Below are 20076 nucleotides of genomic sequence, written 5' to 3'. Positions count from 1 at the left end.
ATGCAAGAGGTTAAAAACAATCCCTGAACCCAATATAATAAGAGAAAGTTGCACTATGGATAATGTAATACAGAAGTGTGATGAGGGAAATGAAGCGATAAGTGAAAAATCTCTTATTCATTCAATACACACATTTCATTATGACACTTCTATATCACATTACCCACCGACCGATGCTCACATAATGTATTTTGATGTTTTTTTATTTAGGTCAGAAGTCATTAAATACTTTAGCTTCTGGGCTGGCATTTTACACCCAACATAAAACATTAAGAAGACTGAACTATGAATGAGATATGGGATTATATATTGAATATTTAATGCTGCAGACTGGTCAACAAGGGTCTGAAATAGCTTTAAGAAAAATCTCAATACATTCTAATTAGTACTTAGCCCAAAAACACATGTATAAGTCATGTACTCACTCACTGTAGCAACATTTATTCATTTAATTGCACTGTGGCTATATGCTATACAGTATATTGTATGTCTTTAATGCGCATATGTGTACATATTTCTTATATTCCAACTTCTTATTCATATTTTTTTATTATTTACTTATTTTTCTCATATATTGTGTTATATATTGTAGCATTATGTACATAATTTACGTGTTACTTACTCGTTTATTTCTATTTTCTTACATTTCTGTATTGATACAGCTAATAAATCCCATTACTCCACTCACATTAAATGTACACTACATCTCTAAAGCAACAGATCTCTGCAGTGGCAAAGATAGAAATAATAACCAAATATTATTCATCAAGTTCTGCCAGTAAAAGAGTGAATTTACTGAAGCCTTAACAGCAAACAGCGTTGCCAGGGCCGTACCGTCATCATCCAACAATGTGCTGACTGAGGGAGCTGCAACAATGTGCTGATTGCACTGTACCATCACTCAAGGGAACATGTTCCTTAATGATGGGCGAAGAAGAGGAAACAGAAGGTGACGAATAGTGTGCTTAAAGCGTGATTTATATAAACAAGATTACCCATTAATCATGTCGCCGTAATGACTTCTGACCTCAGCACAGAGCACGGCGCCCATGTACAGTTAAATGATACGTTATCGGGATTGCAGAGCCTTTTTAGACAAAACATCCTAAATAATGATCAGACAGCTGCGATTTAGGCAACTGCCAAGACTGACTTACAGCGTAACAGTGTTTGTCAATACGACGCATGGAGAACAATATTACATTGTATTTAGAAATAAAGCATGTGATTAGGTTAAAGCTGTAACTATTGAACAAGTGATTCATATTGACACCTGGCTTGCTAAGAGGCTAGGAAAAGAGGAAGATAAAAAGCTTTTTAATCTTAATGTCTTCCCTCTAAGTGGGTCATAGAGACGTTTAGAAAGGTAAAAAGAAAAGGATAAAAGCAGCCAGAAGTGTCAGAAATGTGAATAAAACAATTTTCTGGCTTTTTGCTTCAATTATTTCTCAAAGATCAAACATGTTACATTTAAAAAAAAAGCTTTAAAATGTTTCAGTAGTTTAGAAAAGAGAGGTAATAGCCTGAGTATTTATACAAACGGAAAAAAACATCTATGCACTGACCAACAACCAAGGAAATCCAATATGAATAGCAACGCAGGTGGGAATGAAGTGTCATGATAGCTTAATCACACCCATGAAAGTGAGTAGATATAGCACCAGACTGATTTATTAGTAAGCAGCTTCAACTGTTCCATTCAAAATCAATGTTGTCATTTGATATGCAAAAAAAAACACCCCGCGACCTCCCTGATGGCTGAAGCAAATAATATGATAATACCATCAAGTGACACAACGAGTTACAGTATTTCAGTGATAGAGGAGACGACGCATCGTACCATCAAAGCAGAATAACATTACAATCAATTCCAATCAGGCTGCGCAAACATGACGTGATGATGAATCACCCCTGAGACGGCAAATATACTATTAGACTGGAATAAAAAAAAAGAAGTCACACAGCAGCACTTTGAGTTTTTTGTGAAAAAGTTGCTGTTACACGTGTTACTAGAGCAAATATTTTGTACGAGTTCTAGTTGGTTTGAGCCAATCCAAACTGTATCCTCTGGCCGCTTGCTCTCTTGGGGAACCCTGTTTCCTCAGATGAGCTTAGAGCAACAGAAAAAGTAATGACTTGTACTATGCTGTGCGGAGGCCTAATAATAAAAAGCTGCTTCTGTGGGAATTGGGCCATGCGTGTCAGGCTGGGCTCTCCAGAGTAGCAATACCTCCGAGATTTCCCCCCCTCTCTCAACTGGGGAAGGATAAATTGATGATACAGTGGGGAAGACAAATGAAATTAATCTTCCCAGTACCTGACAGGAATCGGCTTCTTTAGATACTGCACACACACATACGCGCTAAAATAGCTTGATATCTGTCTGAGTGGAAAATAAGACAAATGGATTGAAGTAAAACAACAATCTGAGACTAAAGAAACTGATGAAATGAAATAAAAAGGCAACTAACTGACACTGAGATGTTTTCATCAGATAAAAAAATGGGTGACGTGAATTTATCTCTTGTTGGCTTTACTGAAAGGCCGCCGCTGTATCTCGCAGAGGCAGGCGGGCTAATTAAAAGCAAGTATTGTGAAGCAGTTGGGTGTTTTTTTTTTTTTACACTAAGCCAGATCTGTGTCAGAGTTGCCTCAATGGCGTGCGGCCGTGATAAGCTTTTTTAGACTCTCGTATTGATCTTCGTGTCACCTGAGGGTAAAGAGCTACCTGAGTATCCAGGCCGACAGACGCACTTGAAGCCCCCGGGTGTGTTGATACAGATGCCCTCGTGTAGGCAAGGTGAAACTTCACACTCATTCACATCCAGGTCACACAGCGTTCCGAAATAACCGGGAGGGCAAACGCAGCGGAACCTGAGGAAGATGTGATAACACTCAATCATTAGGAAATAAAGCGAAATCCAGTGAAGACCAGTGTGTCAGACAGTAATTAGAGCATACTGTGTTCAGTTCAGTTCTTACCGTAGCTTTAAAATAAGCAGAAATATTTTTCACAGCAAAGCAATTAATTGGAGAAAAACTGTGTGTGTTCCAAACCCACCAAGACAAACTGAGGTGCACATTAAAGGGATAGTTTGGGTGTTTTGACGTGGGGTTGTATGAGGTACTTATCCATAGTCAGTGTATTACCTACAGTAGATGACGGTTGGCGCGTCCCTAGCATCTAGAAGCAGACAGGAGTACCGACGCCAGAGCAAAGCAATACAGTGTTGTGGACAGGAGCCGGCAGCAAAACAGATTTTAGCCGACAGAAAAAAAATTACATCCATTTATGTGTACGCTATATTTACAATATTTTCCGACAGCAAACTGAACTAAAACGTATCTATACTTTTTTTTGTCATCTGAGCCTGCTGGCTTTGGAGAGAGCATAGATAAGTTTCACTTTCAGTTCAGTTCCCTGTCAGAAAGGGCTGTCTGACGGCAAGATAAAGTCGTGAAAATATTCCAAATATAGCGTACGCTTAAACGGATATAATTCTTTTAGGTGAGCCTTTCTTTTAGGTGGCTAAAATATGTTTTGCTGCTGGCCCCTGACCCACAGCGGTTTATTGCTTTGCGCCGGTGCCGGTACTCCTGTCTGTTTCTCCAAACTAGGGGCACGCCAACCGTCATCTACTGTAAGTAATACACTGACTACGGATAAGTACCTCATACAACCCTACTTCAAAACACCCGAACTATCCCTTTAAGACCTATTTTTCATTCTCAAACTGACCGGCAGCTCTTCGAAAAAAAAATTAACAATATGACAGCAATTACCTTTCCCTGTGTGTACTTAATTTGAATTATATTTGATGACTTATTACTATTGGGAAGAGATTCATCCGTCCAATAATGCGGTTTGCTCAATTCAAATCCCTCCCTGCAGCTGTCGGCGGGTCTAATATCCCCCGACCACACACCTCAGAGGAGATGCTTATCCTGTTTGTAAGCGAGATAATAAGAAAACATGTAATTAGACACCTCTGTGCTAAAATCTAAACTACATCTTTTGATTAGTTAGACATCATTATTTTATCAGTGAAACCAGTTACATCACATTTCTGTAATATGCTAAATGGTTTTTATTACTCTAGAGTAGAAATGTGCCTGCCTAATTGTGTCAACTATAAAGGCCGGACTGATCTGAGACATCTCTGCGCTCTGCTACTCCGCTGCCTGTATGTGTTTGCCTCTACTGTACGTACATAGATGAGAGAAAATGATGTGACTTTTACAGAGTCAAAGTATCCAACGTAACAGAAAAAGATAGCAAAGGCTCAGTGAGTAAACTGCAGAGTCGGATTCATCAACCTCAGTGCAGATGGACCTGTTCGGCTTGTTGGGTCAGGGGGGGATGGAGATAGCGGCGCGTGCAGTGTGCAGTGTTTGTGGTGGGCAGCGAGGTTAAAACACACCTGATGTGAACTCCCTGGACTGTGCAATCAGGGGAGCGCTCTGAGCAGGGCCGGGTCACATGGGAGCGAAATCATGACGGGAGACAAACTGGAGACAAACCATTTAGGACTCAAATTGGCCCTGGGACTTCGCTACCCATCTGTCCGACTAAGCCTGGAAGCCCCGGGGCTCCCATTAAGCACAGCAGAGAGAGAAGCACCAGTGGAGTAAAGCCCAATCTAGATACATGATGTGTTCCTGCTGAATTCGCTCTCTGTCTTTAGAATAGCAGCTTATGTGTGTCAAGGATGAAGACCGGCTTGTTATATAAACCGGAACACTTTGACAGGGAACCTCACGTGTTTTCTTTGGAGAACCCGTTTTGTTTTTTATTCGCAGGAAATTAATGCTGCCTGGCCTTTACAGATATGTGCAACTTTTTAAAAAGCGGCTAAAACAGCAAAGTCGAAGCAAAGGAGGAGTCATACTTACTTGTTCACAAGGTCTTGGCAAACGGCAGAGTTGTGGCACGGGGTGGAGGTGCACTCATTGATGTCTTCCTCACAGTGAAGGCCAGAAAATCCCATCTTACAATCACAGCTGGATAGGAGAAATCATTAATATTGATATCTTGTCTCAGATGGAAAATAGAAGATGTATCTGCTTCCTTCTGGCACATGAACAAAGTGGAAAAAAATCTATAGATATTTAATGATATTAATTACACATCATATTTAGACTGACTGCACATACAGCACAGTGACATAAGCATGGATTTCTACTGTTTAAATATAAGGGCTGCAGAAAAAGAGCAATTAAAAACTGATTTTTTTTTGTTAACAATTTGACCTCATTTCAACCTGAAATGATACATTACAAAACCCATTAAAATACATTTTAAAAAAGGGCACAGAGCAAATCTATTAGCTTAGTGTAACAGAATTACAGCATAATGTCCTGAAACCTGTAAAAGGAATGAAGGTTGCTGGTCCTGATACTCTGGATTTACTAATGTTTAAAGTCTATCACTACAAAGCCTGACATTTTTCTGGCCTCCTAAGGAATGAAAAGCTGGTTATGGATAACACTCTTTACCTGTAGCTGTTGACCCGGTCCACACAGTCGCCCTGGTTCTGGCATGGATTTGAGCTACACTCATTGGTGTCAATTTCACACCAACTTCCTTCAAATCCTGAAAGATAGATGAGATGGTCATGGATCAGCAAGCCCCACTACATCCTGAAAAACGTCAGGGCCGATGATAACAAAGACCCCAGTGAATGCCATTTTAATGGAACTAGTAGCCCCTGTAGCATATCTCATCTTCCAGCTCTCAGCACTCACTGTTTCCCCTTTGAGAGTGTGTAAGTCTAATAATACTTTAGTGCCACAGACAGATTGGTCTGAGGGTTAGTGGTTTGGGAGGTGTGTGGCTGTGTGCGCCACCGTGCAAACGTGTCGGTGTGTGTGAGAGAAAGCAAGCGAGTGGGGGGACATCTTGTTAAGTTGGGGTAAGAGGGGGAGGCTAAACCCAAGAGCTCTTTTGCCCTTGTTCATTAGGGGGTTGAGGGGCAGGATGGCTAAGCAGATCAGCATGGATGTTTTGTTGTACTTTTGAAGGCAGCCTGGGAGCCTGTAATGTTCTGCCTGTCGGAGGTATTCCCAGTGAGCAACCTCAGGGCCTGAAAAGTGAAGCCAATGCGGAAGTGCCTTAAACTTGCATTATTTCTAATAGCCAGCAGGGGGCGACTCCTCTGGTTGCAAAAAGAAGTCTGATTGTATAGAAATCTATGAGAAAACGACCCTACTTCTCACTTGATTTATTACCTCAGTAAACATTGTAAACATGAGTTTATGATTTTCTTCAATACAGCATGATGTTCATTTAGTAAACTATGGTCCCATTTAGAGTCAAATAGAAGATAAAGCAGGTGATGTTTTAGGGCGTGGTTATACGTTGTGATTGACCGGTCGCTACCACAGCGTTGTCCGGTCTGGTTGTTGTCTGTGTTTTCGTCTTAGAACCTTAACACCTTTCACAGTGTGTTTTCAGTTCATGAAAGTTAATTATAACTTTTTTGGTCGCCTAAAAATGTCTTATTGAAAAATAATGTCTTACTAATGGGTGACGCCAAGATGACTACATCCACTTGTTATATACAGTATATGGGTATTCCTCTGGTGCTTGGTCTAGGTTTGGTCCATATGATGTACAAATCAAACTAAATGACTTAGTTTTATGAAATAAAATAAAATAAAAAATAAATAAATAAAAAACTCTGCTGCACCACTGTAAGGATGCAAATAGGCCATAAAAACAATTTTATAATTAACTGTTAACCTAATTATGAAATATAATCATTATTGAATATTTTGAAATTTAAAATACCACCGAATTGACAACACTGAAACATTTTAGACTGGAAACTATCCAGCTTAAATAATGGTCTGAATTCCTACTTTTAAAATTCAAAGTTATGCATTTTTTAAAACAATCCCATATACATTTATTGGTTTCACAAATAGGAAATTTATTTATTTGTATTATTTATTTAGGCAATATTCAAAATTATGTTCAAACTGCTCAAATTCAATGAGTTCAATTCAGATCTAAAAAATTAAAGTCAAGTTCAAAGTCAACAATATGACATTCAGACCTAAACGTTCAGAACACCAAGGATAAGCAATCAAGCCAAGCTTATTGATTCTTTATGGCCATCATTTGCTCCCAAACCATTGATTTTCAGCTTTCTGCGACTGTCATTGCATTTGCCGTGATATGAGCAATGATACAGAGATATCATTTCCTCTACAATTCTACTATTTTCTTTTAAAACTCTGAGCTCAGACCTCCAAAGACTACGATGTTATGACTGCAGAGCACCATCTGCTACACATAATTAAAGGTGATACAAGCACAAAGAGTTAACAAAACTATCTTATGATATGTTAGTGCTTTTATTGATTCCTTGTCTCCACATGTTACTCTTGCTGCTTCAAGTTAAGAGTATATATATATATATATATATGATATATGATATATAATGGGTTTCTCTCAGCTGGAGACAACCTCATGTTTAATGTAGCGGATCTGAAAATGTGAATCCTAGAAAGGTGGTTAAACATTGAAAAAATGTTTTACATTATATATTTTAAAGAAAACTGGATGTACTAGTTGTTAAGGTTTCAGTTCAATGGTGGACCCAAATGCAAGAGACCAGGCTGATAGGTCAAAAGCTGGTGTAAAAAAAAAAGCTGACAGGAAAACCAAAAACAGAGGGTGCAGGCGGAGATTAAACTAAGTACAAAGGAAATACACCAAAAACTAAACTGAGAAAAAAAAACTAAACTGAGTACGAACCGAAAGACACAAGGAACACAGGCAGGATGGCAGGATGAACAGTGGTAACAAAGCAGACTACCTGACACTGAATGAGGGAAGCACATGGACTAAATACAGTGCAGAGTGATTAGACACAGGTGGAACAAATCAGGGCACGGCAGACAATCACTAAGGCAGGAAACAAAAAAGCAGGAAGCAAAACCAGACAAGACACAAGAGGTGAGTGATTTTCAAAGTAAAACAGGAAACAACAAAAACCCAGGATCATGACACCAGTATTAATGTATAAAAACTAGGGCTGTCAATTGATTAAAATATTTAATCACGATTAATTGCGTGATTGTCCATAGTTAATCACAATTAATTTAAAATGAATCACACATTTGTATCTGTTCAAAATGTACCTTAAAGAGAGATTTGTCAAGTATTTAATACTCTTATCAACATGGGAGTGGGTAAATATGATTGCTTTATGCAAATATGTGTATATTTATTATTGGAAATAAATTAATAACACAAAACAATGACAACAACAGCTGTCAGTGTGTCAGTGTGCTGACTTGACTATGACTTTATGTCATGTCTGTTGGGAGACTTGTGGGTACCCATAGAACCCATTTTCATTGAGGTCAGAGGTCAAGGGACCCCTTTGAAAATGGCCATTACAGTTTTTCTTCGCCAAAATTTAGTTTAAGTTTGGAGTGTTATTTTGTCTCCTTTGCTGCAAGCTAGTATGACATGGTTGGTACGATGGATTCCTTCGTTTTCCAGTTTCATATGATGCTAGAATCTTCTCTCTAGCTTTAAAACTGAGCCCGCTACAACCTCCTAAAGATTGATTGTGTTAATGTGTTAAAGACATTAGTGGCATTAAAACTAATTTGCATTAACGCGTTATACTTACCTACTGATTACTATTATTTTTTTCTCCTGTATTGTATGTAATGATATTATACTTCAGGAGGTAACACCATATAATGTTCTGCAATGGAAAGTGCTTTCAAACTCTACTGTAAACAACAGATGGCAGGGAATTATACAGATCATACATTTCTGAGTGCAGATAGATACAGGAATTGCAAGCCATTATTTGTGGTTTGCTATTCACCCAGATGAAGGTCAGTACTATTGATTATTAAGTGTTGAATAAAAAATGACTTAACAACTGGATGGTGCTCCCCAAGCAACTCTCACTGTGCGTTTTGAATCCGCTGAATAAACAACATTAGGTATGATTATGTTGAAAACGCAGAAAGAAAAATGTCCAATACACCTGGAGTGACGCTAATGAAAAAAAAGCATGACAGCGACACTGACGCAGCTCTGTGTACCTTGGGACGTGAGAATGAGAGGGAATCCATGAGACCACAGAGAGGACAGAGCATCTGGTGAATTATGGGACAGCACAGGTTTCCCAAGCTGGTCTGTCAGTCATAGCAATGGTGGAGCACCACGGGGACTATTTCGAATGTCACCGCAATGTAATGCATCTTCTGCCACTGAGCAGTGACTGGAGGCTTCTCTTTGACAGAGTACGACGAGGGATACCCAAGGCGTGCGTGCATACGTAGTCATTCCATCATCTGGCTGGAGCTACAGTATGTGATCACCGCTCATGCCAGCGAATGTCTCCGAGGAGCAGAAATTGTGGGTTAATCCCCAGTGGATAGCGAACTAACTTTGATGGACGTTTCAATTGAAATATGAGTGATGTCTTCATTTTAACAGTGCGAGTTTTGTCTGGACTGCTACATTTGTGCCTATAGTCTTCTTATCAAAGTTGCTGTCAGTCTGATGTAACAATTTCTCAGATGGGGGTTCATTTAAACTGATGTTACCCTCAGCTTGTGCAATATAGATTATGGTCTTTGTCTGTAGTGTCATCAGTGTGCTGTCAGACAGTGCATCAAATCTCAGACGTCACTGATCGCTTAATCTGTGTATGACTTTCATGCTGAAACCAAAGTACATCATCATTTCAAATTCTCTGTCTGAGTTGAGTTCTGATCCTCCAAGTTTGACATTTTTATATTAAACTGTTATGCATCTATTTGGTCAATCAGCCTAATGTTAAATCACAGCTAGTAGATAGATTATAGTCTATGGTCTCCAAACTTTACAATGATATATGACCTCATATTCTGTATGGGTTACCCTTTTTTATACTGGATCTAAGAAGAAAGAAATGGAAAAATTGTAATGATGGATGGATGAAAAAAGGAGTGATGGCACAAAGAAAGCTACCATTTCTGCAATGTTATCATGCATTTTCCAACACCAGGGACATAGACCTTTAGAAAAAATCCCTATGAGACATGATCCCTCCAAATTAACACGATGGACACATTTTGGGGGTCAGGCTCATGGACTAGTATATATAAAAACTAGGAATGTCAAAGTTAACAAATTCGTTTTAAGGCCGCTAATTTCTTTAACGCATTAGCGCAACTTGTGATATTGATCTTTCAGAGTGAAGATACTGCATTATATGAAACTAGAAAACCTAAGGAATCCATACAGTACCAACCATATCAAAGGAAAGGAAAAGGGGTCCCTTTACCTCTGACCTCAAGACATGTGAATGAACGTTATGATAATCACAGTTTGGGCAAGTCACAGTCAAGTCAGCACACTGACACACTGAAAGCTGTTTGCCATGTTATGATTTGAGCATATCTTGCATGCTAAATGCAGTACCTGTGAGGGTTTCTGGACAATATTTGTCATTGTTTTGTGTTGTTAATTGATTTCCAATAATTATATACATACATTTGCATAAAGCAGCATATTTGCCCACTCCCATGTTAAGAGTATTACATACTTGACAAATCTCCCTTTAAGATACATTTTGAACAGATAAAAAAATATGCGATTAATTTGCGATTAAAAGACACAACGTGAGAAACACCTCATGCATAGCTCAGACTATGCATATACAGTACATGTTTTTTTCCTGAGGATGATATGATAAGGTGGAGATGAAATATGAGATGGGAGACAGAATCTAATAATAAAGCGTTTAGGCTGATGATGGTTTACAGATGATGAAATAAGGCAACTAGCACTGCAAATATTATGGGTTATGGCTGTGCATGATAACAGCTGAAATTGTGCAAATTTTTCCATGCAATGCACCACTATCAAAGCCATGAAATTCAGTGAGCAATTCAATTCAATTCAATCTATTTTTATTTACCGTCAAATCATAACAGAAGTTATCTCGAGATGCTTTTCATTTAGAGCAGGTCTAAACCGTACTCTATAGACAGTACTCCATAGAGCACAACAAAGTTCCTGAGAGGTTGAACACCTATTTTAAACAAGTCATGAGTGTTCATCTTTTGCTGCACACATGCCAAATGTCAACACGAGTTAATATTGTGTATGTAGAATGCCCTTGTTTGGCAGCTTTGTCAGCAAAAGCAGTATGCTCTCTCTCTCTGTCTGAGCAAGAACTTCCTTCTGATACAAAGGGAATTAATGATACTCTTAAGACTAGCATTAAAGCACTGTGTGTGCTTACCATGATTTTTTTGTTGACATGAAAAATGTGCCGACACTGTGGCAGTCTGCATTCGCACAGAAAGCAAAAACAAATGATCCATCGCTGCACAGAGAGGAATTCGATGGAGTGTCGCTGTACTGTACATCTTGGTTTGTTTTTGAATTCCTGTTCCATAATTTACGCGCTGTGTATCCAAAATGCAGCAACACTAAGGGCAACAAAAGTTTTGTGTGAGATTCTATTGGATGAAAAGATGATATATAGCAGTCAGGATTTTTTGTCTGTAAAAAAAAAGACACATCTGGCACAGTCAGACACATCATCATTGTGCAACAAACAATAACAACTAAATGTAGGCAATTAAAAACAAATATAAACTGGATCAAATTAGTCATCATAGCTGTGTTTCTCATAATCACAGGGTGCAGCATGCTTGTGAGGCCTTCATATGCACTGACCAAAAACTGGGTTACAATAAGTGGGTTAAGAATAGAAAGCTCTTTGCATGTAAACACCAGCCACTGCAGCCAATTTACCCCACTGCTACACACCTGGACCACCTCCTCCGTACTGCTAATGAAGGCATAAAATGATTAAACACTGAGTTTATTTACTCTGCTGTTGCAGAGCCAGGCCTATTTTTATACATTATGTGGAAATGTAGCCACTACCTCTCTTTCTCACAGTGGTGTGCACGTACTTAACCACAGCTAGACGCTGGCTTAAACAACACTCACAGCATATACCCTCGACGTTGTGATCATCCACTGTTGTCTACTTGTTAAAGCACACATACCATAAAATCAGAAATCTGCTGAATGTTTAAGGTAGAAGGAGTGAAAAGAGTCAATGTGGAGCAGCCTGAGCGCAGATGTGTTGTCTCGGAGGTCTGCACTAAAGACAGCTACCTCCTTTAATTGACCTAAAACAATGGAAATACATGAGTTGGCTCCAATTGTGTGCCTCTATTTTATCATCCGTAGCTCTTCAATCACAAACTGTGCTCCACAACGCAAAAAAAATAAATTATTAAAAAGAATAATAAAAATCTGACTATGCAGTGCACTTTAAAGCTACAATATTAAGGTGAGAAAACCCAGATGAATAGGGTAAAACAAATAATTAATAGCTATCACCATGAAACTTCCCCAGTTGATTACTTTCATTAAGACAATTATATTTTATTTTTACAAGTTTTCTGAAAATGTATGTTTAAATATGTAAACAAGGCATTATCTTATCAAATATGTGCGAATTTCATATTTTCTTATAGCTAGTTGTAGTAGTCTGGTATATTTATAGTGTATTCTAATATATTCTATATATTAGGTATAGTATAGAAATTATCTCTAGTGTTGATATGTATATTTATTATATATTTACTGTTCCTGTGCCTTGTCTAGATAACCTGCTAATGTAACACAAGAATTTCCCAATTTGTGATTAATAGTACATCTATATGTACATCCATCCATCCATCCATCTATCTATCCATCTGTCTAATTTTCATACATTTCCAGAACAGATATCTGAACATTGGATAAAGCCAGGTTATAAATTATTGTTTCATTATGTTTACATATTAGAGTCACAGAGGGAATTTTGGATATCTCTTTTTATCACTTCATAAATCAGAAAACACTGTCAACAAAAATCTATTTTCACCATGTTTTTAGGAATAAAATGTTCTATAAATCAGGCTATGAATGATATATGAACAAACCCCTCTGTATAAACTCTGCAGAATATAGATAAGAAGGAAATTGTAAAGTTTGGTGGATGTAAGTGCTACGTAAATAGTAAATAAACACCTAAATGTGTATTTTGGATGTTTTTTTCCCACTAGGCTGAAAGAAGACATGGCCCAAAATCTGAAAATTGACCAGTGCATGAAAGGTTTTTGCCTGGGATGTCTCTCCTTAAAAAAAAACATCTTTGAACCAAATGGCACTAATGGTGATGTGAAAAGGTTGTTAGTACTGCGGATCACACTGGGAATCAACACCCTCTGTCTGCATCTCTATGCAGCTTTCTTCTTGGTGCTTTGTTGTGCTGGTCCATATGAAGGTTAGCACCTTGTCTGTCATAGGACACAGAAAGTCTAAGATGGCTTTTTTTAGCAGCTGGCGGAACAAACCACGGCTAAAATGTGGACAAACAGTGGGCTTGCCTTCGACAGGTGACAATTTAACTGTAATTTAACATTTAAAAAAAGAAACAGACTGTAACTTCATATATCATTGGTAAAGATGATGGATATGGCTATTCTTAAGGGCATAGTTTTCACTAGGAAATGTGTGGGATATAAATCTGCCTTTCCAGGTTTTTTAGTTACAATTTGAGAACATCACTACATCCTCTCTTAACAGTGTCCTCTACTGTCCAGCTGTCACAGTCTAAATGAAAGAGCACTCTGACTTGATACAAATCCAGATGCACTCATCTCGGTGGCATTTGGCTGTTGCCCTGCGCTCACAGCAAAAAATAGTCACCAAAGCACTCATGAAGCTCACTGCTGTGAGTTTTGCCTCTCAGCCTACACACTGGGTGCCTTCAGCCATCTGACTAGTGAAGCTTGCTGGGGCTCTACGTATTCTGGCAGCTTTTGCAAACCAATAACTGATGGCAAAACAAACAAAAAAATAAATAAATAAAACAAACCAAAAAAAATCTTTTACATATACTTTGATATACAATTAACAATATGTGTTTTATTAAACAATATGTATATGTGACATATTCCTAAAAATACTGACATTGCCAAGGCAGATGTCTATACCTGAAACTCTGCATTCATATAGAGTAGACTCTCTGGCTTCATTGTGTCCCCCAACATCTGAAACTAAATCCGTGCCCTTGGCTGTGCTGCATAAAATGAGTATATTCTGTGAGCACTGTGGCCAGTCTCCACAGGTTTATATAGATATCATTTGGGTATTTTTACCTGCTGTGAAGCATTCAGGGATTAAACACCAATATGTTGGAAGCTACTAATGACTGAGAATTTTTATGAAGGGAAAACTGCTGATACCACGATGTGCTCTTTGATGCCTTTTTTCTCCCCTTTTTTTGATGCAGCTGTTGTTCGGGCTGGAAACAGAGGTCTCAAAGCTAAAATGGAAGAAAAAAAACACCTTTTGCCCTCAGCAATGGAATATCACTAGTGTGCTGAGACCTTTGCTCACTGAAGGGGCGCGCCCTCATACTGAGACCGAACACCTGCTACATTTTAATATTTTGTTGCTGCCTCTCTGTGTGCCTTCACTTCCACACTATTAGACTAGATACGAGTTCTCTAAATGGAGCTGTGATTTATATGATATGAATTTAGCTTGAACACAGCTCATTGACCGCCTCTCTCTCATGGACTATAATCCTGTGAGATGGATTTTTTTTTGGAATATCTGTGATCTCAGTAATTGTACTAATGTATGTGGAGAAATGGCTATAGTGGAGGCTTGCTGTCACAGTACAGTTTTCATCAATTAGGGGTGTAAGAAAATATTGAAAATATCGAGTATCGCGATATCATGTTTTGTGATACTGTATCGATTCTCAAAAACACTATTGATATTTAAATAATAGTTTACTTGCAAAGATTAACTCAGTCAATACTTATTTCATTTGCAAAGAGATGCACCCTCTCAGTGTAGTGCTGTGATGTTGGATGTTACACAGACTGTGATACATGCAAATGCAGATCCAACTGTTCTGATTACATAAAAAATAATCTTTTTTTAATCAGATTTTATGCATATGGTGGTGTGTTTTTTATGCTATGACAGTCTTCCTGAAATTAGATTTATAAATCACAATATATCGCCTTGCTTACAGTATCGAATATATCACAATATATTGAATCGTAAACTCTGTATCATGATACGTATCGTATCGCCAGATCATTCCCAATACAGAGCCCTAATATCAATGAGGCAAAATACAACACATTTTTTGTATTATAGTTATATAGTTACATATGTATTCTCTATATTATACATTAGAGGTTCCCTACATTTTTCCCTTAAGGGACCCCTTTTTTATTATTGAGTTAACTGACAAATTGTATGGATATTTCGTATTATATTATATTATTATCCAACATTTTAAAACAACAATTTAATTAAGTTTTCTTCACAAAAATCTATGAAATGCTGAGAAATGCTGAGATATAGGCTAATTGTATATATATATATATATAGACCCCACTGGCTTCACAGGGGTTGCGAGGCTTTCTTGATTTTAAGGGTTTTTTAGACAATTAAAAAAATAAAAATAAAAATGTACATATACATATATACATATACATGCTACTGCTATCTCAGCCATGATGCTCCTATAAAAGACATTTTCAACCTCAGCGTGGCACTTTCCTCCTTAAATTATTATTGTTATTGAGCATATTATGAACTAATACCAAGCAAGACAGTAAATGTGGCTTATATGAAATAAATATATATGTTTAGAAAGCACAGATGATGAACCTAATCCTGTTAGTCTAAAGAAAAGCACACTGTAAAACACAACAGACACAGTAAGTTAATTTGACTTGGAGTGAGAAGTATAGGTCTAAAAGTTAAAGTACATTATATTATATATCACTATACTGAGACAAGAAAAAAATGCCAGTGATATTCACATACATCTGCCAGGGCAGCTGGTTTACAAATTGAAACACTTCTACTATAAGTCATATTGTCTACATCCTCTATAAAAAAAGAATAATCACTTAAAATGAACGCAGCGAGGACAGACTTTTTCAACACATCTTTGGCAACAAATATTCTCAACACATCTTTTTCAATATCATATTAGGTATGTGTCAGCTCTCATGTTGGCACAGCTTCACAGTAGCTCATTAACCAACTGTTTGGTAGGACACAATCTCAATCTTGTGGAAGGTGAAGGCTAGTGTAGCATGCCATGCAAATAAAGGGGTTTGTTCTCCATCTGGCCAGGAACACCTCTGGGGATATTCTGAGCCATGGAGACAGAATGTTTTTTGCATGTAAAGGGACCACACAATGCTTCTGAAATTAATTCACTCGCTATACAGCAAGAATCATATTTCACTCCTCCAGAGGCAAGCCCATTGTCCCCATGTCAAATAGCTCACTTTTAACACTGAAATATGCCAACTTGTCACCTGAAACCCAATGAAAAGGTAGGGCACTCGAATACAGATGGAAATAATGTAACATATCGTGAAGTCTTTTATAAATCTAAAACATTAAGTGCTACAATTATTCAGTGTTCTTTCCATTGTGTAAATGCAAAAATGTGAAACATTACTTTCAGTCCTCTTTTCAATTTCAATAAAATCTTTGAATAAAAAAGATTTAGGAATGAGACATTCATCGGTTTGTTATTTCTTTTCTGCAAATCCTTAAATTGTTATTAATTATAATAAATGATCAATTACCAATTTTAAATCTTGCAAAGCTAAACCCTGAATCATTGCAATCTCATTGAAAGGTATTAATACATGTTTTGAGATTACTTTTATGCATGTCTCAATTTAATTACTTACCATCTCTGAGATCAGAGCAGTACAAATCACAATATGGCATTTTATTTGCAAAAATTAGGGCTGTCAATCAATCACAATTAATCGCATGATTGTCCATAGTTAATTGCTATTAATCGCAAATTAATCACACATTTCTTATCTGTTCAAAATGTACCTTAAAGGGAGATTTGTCAAGTATTTAATACTCTTATCAACATGGGAGTGGGCAAATATGCTTGCTTTATGCAAATGTATGTCGATATTTATTATTGGAAATCAATCAACAACACAAAACAAATGCAAATATTGTCCAGAAACCCTCACAGGTACTGCATTTAGCATAAAAATATGCTCAAATCACAACATGACAAACTGAAGCCCAACAGGCAACAACAGCTGTCAGTGTGTCAGTGTGCTGAATTGACTATGACTTGCCCAAAAACTGCATGTGATTATCATAAAGTGGGCATGTCTGTAAAGGGGAGACCCGTGGTTACCCAGTTTTTCCTCGCCAACATTTAGCGTACTAGGCTCCTTGGTGACAAGCTATTATGACACGATTGTTACCAATGCATTCCTTAGGTTTTCTAGTTTTCATATGATATCTTCTCTCTAGCTTTAAAACTGAGCCCGCTAAAACCTAAAAATCGCAAGTTGTGTTAATGCGTTAAAGAAATTAGTGGCGTTAAAACAAATTTCCTTTATTATTGCATTAACTTTGACAGCCCTAGCAACAAAATGAATGCCTAAAGTTGCACTATTGTAGCATTGCATTATGAATTTCTTGGACTGACCTTGGTGTTTCCATATCTAGTACTAGTTGAAGTAGTTGTGTCATGGATTGTTTGTGTCCTTCAAACACATTGTGAGGCAGCGATGTTGACTATAACAGATATAATCGCTCCATAAAAGCTCCTTGATTTGCAGTACTGTGAACTAATGGTGTGTAACATATTTTAACACCAATTATTTGTGGCTTAAACATGAAAGTCTTCGTCCATAATATTTACTATTTTACCTGCCAAGAAGCTTGAACGTTCTGAATTAAATTTAAAGAAAAAGCCTACAATGTAATTTTGTTTTGCCTAAGTGGATGCATCCTAGACAGACTGAAAGACGGGCTTGGAGGACATGAAAGATTGTAGATCAGATTTCAACCGTTGCAGTTTACATGTGCAAACTGTTCTCTGTTCAGCAAACTGAGCAAGGACACCGGAGCCCTCTATAGATTGTGTACAGGACTCTGCAGTAACTGTGCCTTGTACCGTAATCTGAGGTGAGTGATGCTATGCGTGTTTGTTTCATTTGTTGTGTTTGTCGGCCAGAAACCCTCACCCTGACCTCTACCCTAACTCGCCCATTTTCAGGTTGCTCTTCTATCAGGTTTGGCACTCCCTGCTGAGGTTCCTCATTAAGAGGAAAGTGGAACATCTGTGCTGGTCAGGCAAGATGACTTAGGCCTCCTGGCCAGAGCCTCAGCGGAGAGGCACTGCGAGGAAGAACAAAAACTTCCTACAGGAGCCCTCTACAATCAAGAGAGGATAACTGCTTCCCCTTATATTTTCTTTTAAGACAATTCTTTCAGCTGGCTCTGGTTTTATTCTGGCCTCCAGGTTCTCGCAGTATACCTTTGTAGACAAAACACTTTTCCACTGTGTTTTACAAATCCCTTTAATGCTACTCCCAGTAGGCACCTCCTAATGGCTGCCTTTTAGTTCCTGTTGAACTGACGAACACTAAAGTTGCCACATCACCTTTTTTCCGAGACTGATATAGTCTAGTGAAGTGTCTTGGGAAAACTATGGCCGCACACTTTGCTTCAGAACAGTCAGTGCAGCAGGTTAGAGAAAAATGATCATTAAACCCACAGTGAAAGTGCTTATCTTTAATGACAGACCCCTGTCAAGTGCACTCAGATACTGTCAGAAGACCGGCTATTACGAAAGTTTGACAGTGACCATCCACAGTCAGAGTATCACTGTTGTCTCCTGGGTATCTTCACATTAGATGTCCCTCTTCAGTTAACAACTAGCTAAAAAGCCTGTAGCCAGAATCCAAACACAAGACCAACTACAGTAGAATTACTGTCTTGCAGTTGTATGCCTCCGCCAGCATATCACTTTATCATTTCATCCTGTCAGACATTTTTGTGAAATTGTCATAATTAGCACATGAATACTTGAGTTATGGCCAAAAACATGTTTTGTGAGGTCATAGTGACCTTGGTGGTCAAGTCAAATCAATTCATCCTTGAGTCCAAGTGCACATTTGTGCCAAATTTGAAGAACTTTGCTGAAGGTGTCCCTGGCTGTATTATGTCTATTACAATAATCACAGAACATTTTCTGTTTCTGTTTCTGTTATTAAATTGAGATTTTTAGGTTGTAGCGGGCTCGGTTTCAAGCTAGCGTGAAGATACGGCGAAGGAGGTTAAATAACGCTCCAAAGTTATACTAAATTTGGGCCAAGAAAAACTGGCATGGCCATTTTCAAAGGGGTCCCTTGACCTCTGACCTCAAGATATATGAATGAAAATGGGTTCTATGGGTACCCACGAGTCAGCAAACTGACAGCTGTTGTTGCCTGTTGGGCTGCAGTTTGCCATTTTATGATATGAGCATATTTTTTATGCTAAATGCAGTACCTGTGAGGGTTTCTGGACAATATTTGTCATTGATTTGTGTTGTTAATTGATTTCCAATAATAAATATATACATACGTTTGCATAAAGAAAGCACATTTGTCCACTCCCATGCTGATAAGAGTATTAACACTTAAAATGTGTTATTAATTTGTTAATTAACTACAGACAATCATGCGATTAACTGCGATTAAATATTTTAGCCCTAATATAAATATCTAAATTGTTTAAATGATCCAATGTCATCATGTCAACATTGGTGAAACGGCAACACCGCTAGCTACAAAATACAGCCCCGTGTCTAGACAACTGATGTATTCCATAATACGGCCTCGTTAACAGCCCACGCCTTCATGTCTACACTGAGGCGTGTTTTACCGTGTTGCATCTGCCATGGTTTCCAACTGGGCCCATATATATAGTAAAAGCACACACTGTCTGTAATTGAGTGTGAACCATGTGGTTCAACGAAGCTGCAGTAGGAACGCGTGCCATTTGGGCCGTACACCATAATGTTTTCATTTGAGACAGCATCTAAAGGCAAACGAGCGGTTTTGCATTTTAATGCAGTGTAGTTGTGCACATGAGCTTGTTTTAAGTACACACTGCTGCCATATTGTATTTTGTGCCAATTATGCAACCAAGGTCTTTGACTGAGATGTGTGCCATTTCATGTCATA

General features: G+C 38.0%; 1 protein-coding gene across 1 annotated transcript in view; it reads right to left on the bottom strand.

The window, feature by feature from the left end:
- eys (eyes shut homolog) overlaps positions 1-20076 on the bottom strand; it is a 206291-nt gene that overhangs the window by 100833 nt on the left and 85382 nt on the right. Inside the window, exons 26-28 of the mRNA XM_074646369.1 lie at positions 5497-5593; positions 4894-5001; positions 2729-2874 (exon numbers count right to left, since the gene is read on the bottom strand). Of these exons, the coding sequence (XP_074502470.1) occupies positions 2729-2874; positions 4894-5001; positions 5497-5593 (351 nt within the window). The remainder of the gene's footprint in view (positions 1-2728; positions 2875-4893; positions 5002-5496; positions 5594-20076) is intronic.

This window comes from Sebastes fasciatus, chromosome 9, assembly GCF_043250625.1.
Source record: "Sebastes fasciatus isolate fSebFas1 chromosome 9, fSebFas1.pri, whole genome shotgun sequence".
NCBI lineage: Eukaryota > Metazoa > Chordata > Actinopteri > Perciformes > Sebastidae > Sebastes > Sebastes fasciatus.
The sequence above is the reverse complement of the archived record's forward strand: the minus strand, read 5'-3'. Positions and strand labels throughout refer to the sequence as shown.